The sequence below is a fragment of the Lipotes vexillifer genome, unplaced genomic scaffold (assembly GCF_000442215.2).
Source record: "Lipotes vexillifer unplaced genomic scaffold, Lipotes_vexillifer_v1.1 scaffold15, whole genome shotgun sequence".
Classification (NCBI taxonomy): domain Eukaryota; kingdom Metazoa; phylum Chordata; class Mammalia; order Artiodactyla; family Lipotidae; genus Lipotes; species Lipotes vexillifer.
In genome coordinates, this window is record NW_006784589.1 from 2,094,677 (window position 1) to 2,106,668 (window position 11,992).

The 11,992-nt window shown below is 43.5% G+C and overlaps 1 protein-coding gene across 1 annotated transcript in view; it reads right to left on the reverse strand.

The window, feature by feature from the left end:
- MAOA (monoamine oxidase A) overlaps positions 1 to 1,274 on the reverse strand; it is a 71,896-nt gene extending 70,622 nt beyond the window's left edge. The window contains exon 1 of the mRNA XM_007456970.1: positions 1,034 to 1,274. Within this exon, the coding sequence (XP_007457032.1) occupies positions 1,034 to 1,106 (73 nt within the window). The 5' untranslated portion in view covers positions 1,107 to 1,274. The remainder of the gene's footprint in view (positions 1 to 1,033) is intronic.
- Positions 1,275 to 11,992: the final 10,718 nt, after the last annotated feature.

Here is an 11,992-nt window from a genome sequence, read left to right on the forward strand (position 1 = left end):
CCCAGGTTGTGGACAGACTAGTGTGGGACTCTAGCTAGAGCTGAAACACAATTCCTAAATTTCAGACATTTTACCAATTATGACAACATAAGTGACAAATTTAATATATCAATCATGATGAGGTTTCCAGGAAGATATGGGAAAGCCTTATGCATCACTCAGCTGGTCAGCTACAAACCCAAGCCAGGACCAGAGGAACCCAGGCTTGCCAGCTGGCTCATCACAGGACAAGATTCAGGCAGTGGGGAAAGACACAAACAGGACATTCCCTTATCTGCCCTCAGCCCCTGCTTCACAGAGAGATTCCCTTTGGATAATCAATGCCCTACACTTTCTGCAAGTTCTAAAAAAGAAACGGCTGGAGTAGGTTAAAACTAAGAGCCCACCTCTCTCCCCCCCGCCCCCACCTTTTCTTTTCTTTTTTTTTTTTTAAAAACCTTTTCCTAAAAGATTCTTCCTCCTTTCTCTCCAGTTACCAAATTTTCTAAGGAAAAGCGCTTTGAGAAGAGCAGGACTGAAATAACACTCAATACTACCAAAATCAGTATACTGATGTTCTGTTTAGGGCAAAGGGCGTGAAATCAGTAAGGCAAAGCAGCTGCCTCAGGAATTAGGAGTGAGGGTCTTAAATGGGGGAAAATTATCGCCACTTCCCCGGTTAGGTGATTTGACATCTGCAGAGTTACCTCCGTTTCTAGGTTTTATAAAATAGGGACGAATAAAGTACCCACCTTACAGGACAGCTGAGGATTGAGAAAATCCACGTAAACTGCTAAATATAACTGCACGGCAAGAGCTAATTAAATGTTAGTATTTCATAGTAGTAGTAAAATTATTGTGCCTGCCTCCCCCAGTTCACACCACCAGCAAACCCGGCTCAACCCCACCACCTCCTCGCAGGATCCGGGGCCTGGCCACTGTTGCACTCTCGCATGCACAAGGGAGACCCCCACCAAACGCCACCTTGCGGCTGCAAGTCCCTCACCCCAGGCCGGCCAGGGTCGCTCAGGCTAGCGCTACGGTCCACACTGACCTGAGATGCCGCCTCCTATCACGACTACGTCGAACATGCGTCCCGCTCTATTCGCCTTTTCCTGACTCTCCATGCTCTGGTCGAGGCTCTCCCGGGTCGTGGGTAGAGGAGTGGGGCCGGCCAAGGGCGGAGCGGACTTTTCTACCGACTCTCGGGGGGAGCCCGAGGGCGGAGCCGATTCCTCCACCGATACCCGGGCGGAGCCCGGTGCTGAGGGCGGAGCGGACCCTGGTACTGGTACTCCCGGGGACCCCAGGGGCGGAGCCGATTCTTCCACCTTCGTTCGGGGGTAACCTAGCTCTGAGAGCTGGGGGGACTCTTGTGTCGACACTCGGGAGGAGTCCGAAAGTGGGATAGATCCTCGTACTGACCTCTCGGGGCGGGGCTGAGAACCGAGGTCGGGGCAGACCCTTGTACCCATTCTCGGGAAGAGTCCAAGAGCGGGGCAGATCTTGGTGCAGATAGCCGGGGGTAGTCGGGCATGGAGACCTGGCTGGACTCTTGTACTGACAGCTGGGGGGAGCTACTGGGTATAGGAGGTCCTCGTACCGAATCCCAGGGGAAGCCGGATACTGAGGGCGGGGTGAACCCAAGTAGTGACACTTGGGGAGTGTTACTGGGTTGTGGAGGTGCTGGTACCCATATTTTGAGGAAGCTGGGCATCGAGGGCGAGATGGATTCTTGTACCGACCCTTGGAGGGAGTTCTTGGTTGTAGAAGTTCCTGGTATTGATACCCGGGTGGAGTCGGGTACTGAGGGTGGGGCGGACCCACGTCGGGGCAATCGGGGGGATACTGAGGGCGGGACAGATCCTTGTATAGATGCCCGGGGGGTGCTGGTGTCCGAGTTAGAGGCTGGGACGGCTCCGTCCAAGGTGGTCGAGCGCGTCGCAGGTATAGGGATCCGGTCGGTCTGGAGGCGGGCGCCAAAGCCCCAGAGGCCAACCTTGGTGTCTGTGTCAGTTCTTAGGCCAGGAGCGTGGCTGAGTTGGGAGGGCGCGCTGTGTCTCCGGGAGCACCCCGCGTCCGCTGCGGACGCGTTCGACAGGGGATTGGAAAACTGACGGGAGACGGTCCACCACTCTGAATGGATGCTCCACATGGGCGTAGAGGACGAGGCCGCGCACAAGGCGGAGGCCGGGTTCGAGATCTGCGCAGCGGGGTCCCCGACTCTGGGAGCGCGCTGTGCCTCGCGCCCGCTCTCGCCGCCGCCACCTCCGCCGCAGCTGGAGGAGGCCGCTGAGCTGTGTGCGCTCATTGTTCTGGAGCGCGCGCGGGGGGCGGGCCTGGGGGGCGATGTTCTGCTCTCCTCCGCCCCTCCCTCACGGGCGCGCGTCTCTCCCGCCCAAGCTGGCCTGGTTCCGCACCCTCGGAGACCCGCCCCGAGAGCCACTTGGCAAAACAAAACTGAGGTGAAAACCAAAAGGCAAAGCAGGGGAAATGTGGTCGGGCTGTTTGCCTGCTGTCATTAGCAACCCACTTTCGATCCACTTACTATTTCGGACACCTGAATAGTAAAAGCGTTTGGTTATTATCATGGGGGGGTGTGTCCTACGTGCTGAAAAAAATGAGTAAGGCGCGCGCGCGCGCGCGCGCGCGCGCGCGGGGAACCCTCCCGCCAGGTGTGGCCTGGCGACGCCACCGAAATAGGGGGTGTGGCCTGGCGAGAGTGTGGGCGTGGCCACATGGGGGTTTCAACCTGGTGATTTTATTTTTACGCTTTAACTAAAAGGGGAGGACTGAGAGGGGGTAGGGGGTGGGCTCAGGGAAGCGTGTACTGAACGAAGCGGACCTAGAAGAAGTGGTCGCAGGGCCGCCTCCCCACCTGGTTTGGCTCTTTTGTGACGTCACACGGAGCCTGTGAGGTCTGCGCAGTCGCACTCCCTCCCTCGGGAGGGGGTTGGGGTGGGAACTACCCCCAGGGGGAGACTTTGCAGTTATTGGTTCTCCATGGGGTTTTTCAAGCTGAAGTTCTTAACCAAAATCGAAGCAAGTAGGCGAGAAAATTAAGAACTCAGCTATCACAGACTAAGTGGGACCTGCAGTTTAAAAGCGAAGGTCAATGGATGACTAAGGAGCAGAACCAAATTAACACGTGTTTCCCCATCCTACTGAAAAGAGGACAATTTAGTGCGTATATTTTATTGTGCAGTCAGCCTCTTGTCTTGCTAGTTTTATCCCTTCCTTAAATTTCCACCTTATCCTCCTAGAGCTGAATTTGTCATCACTAGAGCCCTCAAAAAGACGTAATTTTCACATGAATTCAGAGTGTTGAGAACTCTAGGAAGTTAACTAGTATCCATTCCCGCTTACAAACATTTCTCTTGCTCACCTGCCCACCTCCCCCTCCATTTGTATCAAATAGTATCTTGTTGAAGAAACTGTAAAGAAATACAGATTTAGTTTTTTCTTTATACAGTTTTAATAGCTTTTACTTTCTAGCAAAGGGGTTGAGACTTATGACTAAATTGTCTTAGACTTTGAAGCAAAGAAAGAGGAAATAATAAAGAATTCAGCCCTTTCTAATGTGATTCTGTCCAACTTTCTCATTTGTCCCATTGCTTTATTTTCATTCAAATATTTGATTTCATACTACGTGCTAGGCACAGGGCAAGGTACTTGAGATACACATGTGACACAAGACAGCTGGAGACCTTCAGTGACATACAGCCTACTAGAGGAGCTGCAGAGGAAATAAACCACATGCTTGGTGTGTCAATTCAAGCTCTGATAAATATTATTTTGGAAAGGTCCATAGTGATAAAGTGTTCGGGCATCTAGACCATTCTGGAAGTTAACTTTGGGAGGGGGGGGTATGTAAAAATGTCCTAGAAGGAGAGAACAATGTGGATGGAGGCCCTGTGGTAGAAAGAAACATAGTCCATTGGAGTGGCTGAAAGGCAGCCCGTGGAGCTATGGCAAGGGGACAAGTGCGGGAGGCAAAGCTGCTGAGATCAGCTGGGCCAAAGTGAGATCCTCAGTCTGTATTCTAAAGCAGTAGGAGTTCAGCTAGAGATAAAAATGTGGGAATCTTATTAAATAAATAATGGATGGAATAGATGGGCAGAAATATGAGTGTTTTCTCTGTTTTACTTGTTTGTATTGTATATTTTATCTTTTGTAATAGAAACAGTATAAGTTATTTTAAGATATATAAATAATTGTGACATATTCTACAAGTATTATTTCCTCCCTTTGAGGCCTTGGGCAAATTACTTAACTTCTCTGTGCCCATCTCCTCAACCGTAGAATCTCTTAAGTTGTTGTATCAGTCAAGGTTCCAGCAGAAAATGGCACACCTCATTTGAAGAGAATAGCACAGAGGAAGTATCTTAAAAGATGTGGGAAGGGAATTCCCTTGCAGTCCAGTGGTTAGGACTCCGAGATTTCACTGCTGAGGGCCCGGGTTCAATCCCTGGGTGGGGAACTAAGATCCCACAAGTGGCACCGTGTGGCCAAAAAATAAATAAATAAAAATAAAAAGATGTGGAAAGATGGAGAGAAACCACAAGGAATCGTGCAGTACCCACAGGCTGGTGACAGCAAGAAGGCATGACTATAAAGGGGTAAGGGGAGAGAGCAGTAATCAGAACCTGGTGGCAGAGGTGTTTAGAAAGGGCTACCTGACACTAGCTGTGGCCTTTAGTTCAGAAAGGCAGTCAGTCCACAGGAAACCCAGAGAGAGGGAGCCAGGACATATAAACACCCAACCTCCCTCTCCTCCCTCCCTCGAACAATCTCCTGCTGGTCCTCTCCATTGACCCAAGCCAATCAGAAGTTAGAAGGCAAGGAAGCCTGTTGATGCAGTCCATACAGGTCAGCCTTCAGGGAACATAACAGGTTAGAGAAAAGTGGTGGGTACACCTGGAAGGGCCAAGAGAATCTCTGTAGTGAGGTTTCAATGAGCAAATGAATATAAAATACTTGGATAATTACTCAATACTTGCCCACATTTTAATTTCTAAAAACTACACTATATTCATGTCACGGACTGTTATTTACTTAACCATTATCCTCTTACATTAAGCATTTAGTACTTTCCGTTTTTCATATAATACATAACATGGGGTTGAACATTTTTGTGACTAAAGTATTGTACATATGTCTTAGAATTTCCTTGAGATAGAATCCTAAAAGTAGAATTACGGGTAAGAGAGTGGTGGCATCTTTAAAGCTCTTTGATTGAAATTACCAAATTTCTGGCCCAAGAGATTGTCCAGATTTATACCTCATCAGCAATGTCAAAGAATAGCTGTCTTCTTACCACCTCAACTCCAACATTAAGCAAGTTAACTTTTTAACCTCTAACTTGAAAGTTGAAAGCAACATGGTATTGCTATTCTAATCAGTGTTTCTTTGGTTATTAATAAAACACTTTCTTCACATATTTAATAGCCATTTCAATTTCTTCTGTAGTAGACGATCAACTCCTGTCTTTCTGTAGTTGATTTCTGTAAGTGCTTTATATAATAACGTATTAACCACTTGCTTGGTATTTTCACTGTAGATAGCTTTTATAACTTATATTTTAGTGTTGTTTATGGCATTTTACATATGCAAAAATTTTAAATGTATGTGAGTCTATTGTTTAGTGACTTCTTCCGTTGCTTTTAGACAAATTTTATTTATTTATTTATTTAGTTAGTTAGTTTTGGCCACGCCACTGGCTTGCAGGATCTCAGTTCCCCGACCCGGAATTGAACCCCAGCCATGACAGTGAAAGTGCTGAATGCTAACCACTCGACCACCAGGGAACTGCCTTCCGTTGCTTTTAAACTTAGAGAGCTGAAGGGATAAAATCTATGTTTTCTTTGGTTTTTTGACGGTTTGATATTTTAAAACTGAATTATTTAATCCTAATCTATTGGTGTGCATTTTGTTATGTGCTGTAAGGTGAGGTTCTAAATAACACCCCTCCCCCCCCCAAACACATATAGTTAATCAATCATAACAAAACTATCTGTTGAAGAATCCTTGCATTCTCCACTGATTTGTTTTACCTCATATAACACATATACTGAGATCTGATTTTCAACTCTTTCTTTTGCTATATTGACCTGCTTATTTTGCCACATTGCCATCAATGCCACATTGATTTACTTATTGTTGCTTTAGAGTAGGTTTTACCAGAAGGAAGGATTAATCCCTTCCCAATGCTCTTCCTTACAAATTATTTACTATATTCTTATATATTCTTTCTATTAATATATTCTTATATATTTAAATGAATTTTAGAATCGTTTCATCAATTAAAAACTCTTTTGGTGGGACTTCCCTGGTGGCACAGGTGTTGAGACTCCGTGCTCCCAATGCAGGGGGCCTGGGTTCAATCCCTGGTCAGGGAACTAGATCCCACATGCTTGCTGCAACTAAGAGTTTGCATGCCACAACTAAGGAGGCCACCTGCTGCAACTAAGACCCGGTGCAACCAAATAAATAAATAAATACTAAAAAAAAAATCTCTTTTGGTTAATTTAATTGGGATGATGATTATTCCTAAACGTGGATCTAGGAAATTTATATTTGGCAGTCTCTTTTAACATCTTTTTAAAAGATGTCTTTATTTTCAGAATACTTATAGGAAATTGTCTTATTTATCTCTGAAATTAAACAATTTTGTGAGAATGAGTCTGAGTGTGTGAGTGTGTGTGCGCGTATGTGTGTGGTATCATAAATACTTTCAATCTGTGGATTTTTAATTTTGGGTTTTTATTAATCCCCATGCTAGGACAGTTATTCTTGTACTCTAACTTGAATTACTACATCTGTTTTAAGTGGTTTCTTCCTGAGAAACACCTGTAATTATGTTATTAGAGCATCCTTCTATGTCCTTTATCATTATTGTCATCTCTTTGTCCGTTTCCTCTGAATTCTGAGGGAGCTAATCATATGTATCCTTCATATTACTCATTTAATTTTCTGAAGTTCTAATTCATTCTTTACTGTTTCTACTGTAGATTTTGACTATGCCATTTCAGTTAGGTTTTTTAAAAAAAAATTTAAATTCTTATTTCATCCAACTCACTTTCTATTTGCCATGTATATCTCAGTATAGTTTTTTTCTTTTGACTTCCTAGTTTTGTTTCACAGAGATCTAGTTTTATGCATTCAGCATCAACTGTTTTTGAAAAAGCTCTTCTCTGTCTGCAGATATGGATTGCACTCTCATGTACTGCTAGTTCAAGTGCAAAATGGTACAACCCCTGTAGAGAAGAATTTGGTATTATCTAACAAAATCACTTATGCATTCACCCTTTGAACCATCAGTCCTAAATCTAGGTATTTACCATAATGATACACTTCCACAAATAGGAAAAAACATAATTTATTGTGGAATTACTTTTAACAGCAAAATATTCAAAACAATTTACATGCCCATATGTAGGAAACTGGTTGCATAAACTTTGATATGTCTACACAATGAAACACTATGTAGCCATTTAAAAAAAGAATGAAGATGGTCTCTAGGAACTGATATGAGTGATTTTCAGAATATAAGTCATAAAATCAAAGTATGAAAAAATACATATCTTTATGTGTATATATATATATGTGTGTGTGTGTATGTGTGTATTGGTACCTTCATGTAAGAAAAACATTAACTTATATTTGCAAAAAGAAACACAGGAAGGATAAATCATAAATGGAGAAATGTATGACAGTGCAGTGGAGGGGGTAGGGATGGAGAAAGATTTCTCTGAGTATTCTTTTTTAGTGCAACTTCCAGTAGGGGTCTTCATGGGTTCAACTAAAACCTTCAGACTCACAAAACTACCATGGGCCAACTTTGGCACCTCACACCTAACTTTTGGGAGAGTGGATTGGTACTCAGAACTATACACGCAACAATAAGGAAATGCATAGTAATATGTCACAAATATGCCAGTGGAGATCATGCAGTCTTCAAACATTATGCTTACAAGGAATTTTTTCACGGCATATGAAAATTATTATGATATTACATTGAGTGAGAAAAGCATGATAAAAATGTAAATGGCATGTGGTCTCAATTGTATAAAGCAAAATGCATAGGGTGGAGAATCACTGAAACATTAAGCTAAAAATTTTAGTTTTAGTTTGAGATAATTATAGACTCACAGGAAGTTGCAAAAATAGTGCAGAGGTCCAGTCTACCCTTTTTTCAGCTTCCCCCAATGGTAACATCTTACATAACCATAGTACATTATCAAAACCAGGAAATGCATTTACAAAGGTTGGTACATGCTCACAGGCAGCACTGAAGTTATTTCTGAATGATAGTACTCATAAGCCCTTAGCAATAATACTTGATTTATATACATATCACGATTGAAGTGCTAACAAACACTTTAATTTTTAAAAATATTTATTTATTTATTTGGCTGCACCGGGTCTTCGGTGCCGCACTTGCGGCATGCAGGATCTTCCTTGCGGCATGTGGGATCTTTAGTTGTGGCAATGCGAACTCTTAGTTGTGGCATGTGGGATCTAGTTTCCTGACCAGGGATCAATCCCCGGGCCCCCTGCATTGGGAGCGTGGAGTCTTAGCCACTGGACCACTAGGGGAGACTCTAACACTTTAATTTTTTAAATACTGTTATTAGGTAAAGTCTGAGTAAGATATGTAGTCTAGTTAATTGTATTGTCAATGTCAATTTCCTGGTTTGGCCCTCCACCCTCCTCTCCACTCTCCCTCCCCATCCCCAGCTCCCAACGCACACACGCATTCTATGCACCAGCAAGAGCAGCACAATGATTCATAATTTTTTTTTTTTTTTTTTTTTTTTTTTACTGTGCTGCTTCTTGGGCTTCATTCTCCCTCTATATGAATTTTTGCCTGGATATTCTCTATCCATTCTTCTAGACCAAATCCCAAATGAGGCTGCCACAGGTTGTGTTCTCTGAGAAGCAAAACTTAGTTGGAGCTAGGAATGCAAAAGTTTTATTAGAAAAGGAAAACGGCAGAAGCAGGATAGGGCAGGAGCCAGCAGGCAGCAGTGCAGCTCTAACAGTCTCGGCCGGCTTAGCAGGAGCTCCAAGCAAAGGGTGCCCACTAGAGGAGCCCCACATTGGGTGGGAATGGCCAGTCCGGAGTACCAGCGCCTTGCTCAGTCATCACTGGGAGTTGCCCTAAGAAGACTGCTTTTCCTTAATTATTGGCTTGTGCTTCCCCAAGAATATTGTCAAGGAGGCTGTAAAGTTGAGGCAGATCCTGAAGAAAATCACACCTGGAGCCCATTAGCTAACCACACTCCTCACTTCTGGGCAGAGGGTCCTTTCTTTTTGTTTTCTTTCTGTCAATTAAAAAAATTTTTTTTTTATCGAGGTACAGTTAATTTATAATGTGTCAGTTTCAATTGTACAGCCAGGTGATTCTATTATATATATATATTCTTTTTCAGATTCTTTTCCGTTATAGGTTATTACAAGATATTGAGTATAGTTCCCTGTGCTATACAGTAGGACCTTGTTATTTATAGAGGGCCCTTTCTTGAAGGGGAAAATGAGTGGCACACATCTGCCACAGCACCCAGGGCTGGCTTCCTAGGCATGTGACCCGGTCAGTCCCACATTCAGAAGGGCCCTGCCATTGTTTTAACGTCCTGCTGTCACTGTCTTGAAACTTAATAATTTTATCTTTGAACTTGTGTTTTGTAAATGAAGTCCAAGGAGACAATGGCACATGCACGTGAACTAAGGAGATAAGCACAAAATGCATGTTCTCTGTTCTTTATCGCCGCACTTGCATGTAGCATTAGTGATGCCCTTTTTGAACAAGGGGCTTTGCATTTTCATTTTGCACTGGGCCATGCGAATTATGAAACTAGCTCTGACAACAGCCCTCCCTGACCAGCCTCCAATCTTGAATAAATGTCTATCTTCTGATCCTACTGTGAGTATTACATCTTCTACTGCATGTAGTATAAATGTATTAAAATATATATCTGTTGCCACATTATGGGTTCCGATTTTTTTTTAGTGTACTCCACTCTTAAAAAGAATAAATGCCAAGAATTTATGCATTGTTTCTGTTATTTTATCTGTGTTTCTCCCTCTAATTTTCTACCCATCTCTTATTCCATTGTAAATTGTTACAAAACAAAATTCAACTGAGTAAATTTTTAAGATCTTATTGGCTTTATTCAATGATTCATGAATCAGGCAGCATCCAATCTAGCAAATAGAAAGGATCTCCAAGGCGCTGTAGAAAATTAAAGATTTTTTTAGGCAGAAGGGAACAGGAAAAAGAAAGTTATACTAGGCAAAAAAACGTAATGGTGACTGCAAGGTTACTTTTCCTTAGGGGATGACAGGGGTCTATCTAGCTAACCTAACTAGTGCTTATCAGGCAATTTCTGATTGACTAGTTTAAGATTCCATTTCTAGGGTAGCTGAAATTGTGGTTAAGTCTCAGTATGATGACGTGGGGCTTAGCATAAGTGATCCCATTTGGGACTTGTTGTCTTGTTTTTAACAAAATGAAAGAAGATCACTGTGATTATCTTTGTGGAAGAGACAGTTATCCCCCAATATCTGTTTTCCATTTCTTCCTTAGGAATAGAACCCACAGTTATTGCTGCCCAGAATACAGACTATAATTTCCCAGCCTCCCTTGTAGCTAAGTGTGACTAAGTTCTGGTAAATAGATATAATTGGAAATATCATGTGAAACTCCCAGGACGTTTCCTTAAAGGGAGGGATTATCCCCTCATCTTTCCTTCATGTTACCTGGAATATAGACATGAAGGCTGGAATTCACATTGTTATCTGGGACCATGAGATCAAAGGAGGCTGGCAGAGTAGTAAGATGTAAGGAGTATGTACATTTCTAGACTTGTTTAAAATATAAATGTACTTTATTTATGTTTGGCTGCATTGGGTCTTCGTTGCTGCACATGGGCTTTCTCTAGTTGCGGTGAGCGGGGGCTACTTTTCATTGTGGTGCACGGGCTTCTCATGGCAGTGGCTTCTCTTGTTGCGGAGCATGGGCTCTAGGCACGCAGGCTTCAGTAGATGTGGCAGGTGGGCTCAGTAGTTGTGGCTTGTGGGCTCTAGAGCACAGGCTCAGTAGTTGTGGTGCAGGCTCAGTAGTTGTGGCACAAGGGCTTAGTTGCTCCACGGCATGTGGGATCTTCCTGGACCAGGGCTTGAACCCATGTCCCCTTCATTGGCAGGAGGATTCTTAACCACTGTGCCACGAGGGAAGTGCCTTCCAGACTTCTTTACATGAGAGATACACTTCTTTTTGTTTAAGCCATTATTATTTAGAGTTTTCAGTCATGAGCAGCTGAGTTTAATCCTTCTGATATAGTTCTTTAAATGAATGCGAAACAGTAAATATGTGTCTACTGTTGCCCTGCTCAAAAAGGATACTCCCAACTGTTTCTGTTTAGGTCCACCTTCCCAGGGGCAAAGATTCTCCTTTCTTGCCTCCCATCCCCACATTTTGATCAAGGATGGGGTGGAAAAGGAAACTTATAAACATCCAATATTGTTGAAAATTGTTTGTCATTTATCAGTTGGCAAGGTGAGGGGGAGGCGGATCCCTTTTACTCAGCACTCTGGTTATTGTGGCAGAAAATTCATTCCTCCCACTCTTCAGTCCTTCTTCCATTTCAGCCTCTACTTTGCCATCTCTTTTCACTTTGCCTAAACTCTGTCTCATCTAATCTCTGGGAGAAGAAAAGCTGGCACACACATTTCTGAGACTCTTCATTGACACAAAAGTTAGAAGTTTCTTTGAATATTACAAAAAAACTTTTTTTATTTATTTATTTTTGGCTGCATCCGGTCTTAGTTGTGTCACTCGGGATCTTCTTTTGGCAGGCAGGCTCTTCGTTGGGGTGTGTGGGCTCCAGAACGCATGGGCTCTGTAGTTTGTGGCACGCGGGCTTAGTTGCCCCAAGGTATGTGGGATCTTAGTTCCCTGACCAGGGATCAAACCCACGTCCCCTGCGTTGGAAGGTGGATTCTTAACCAC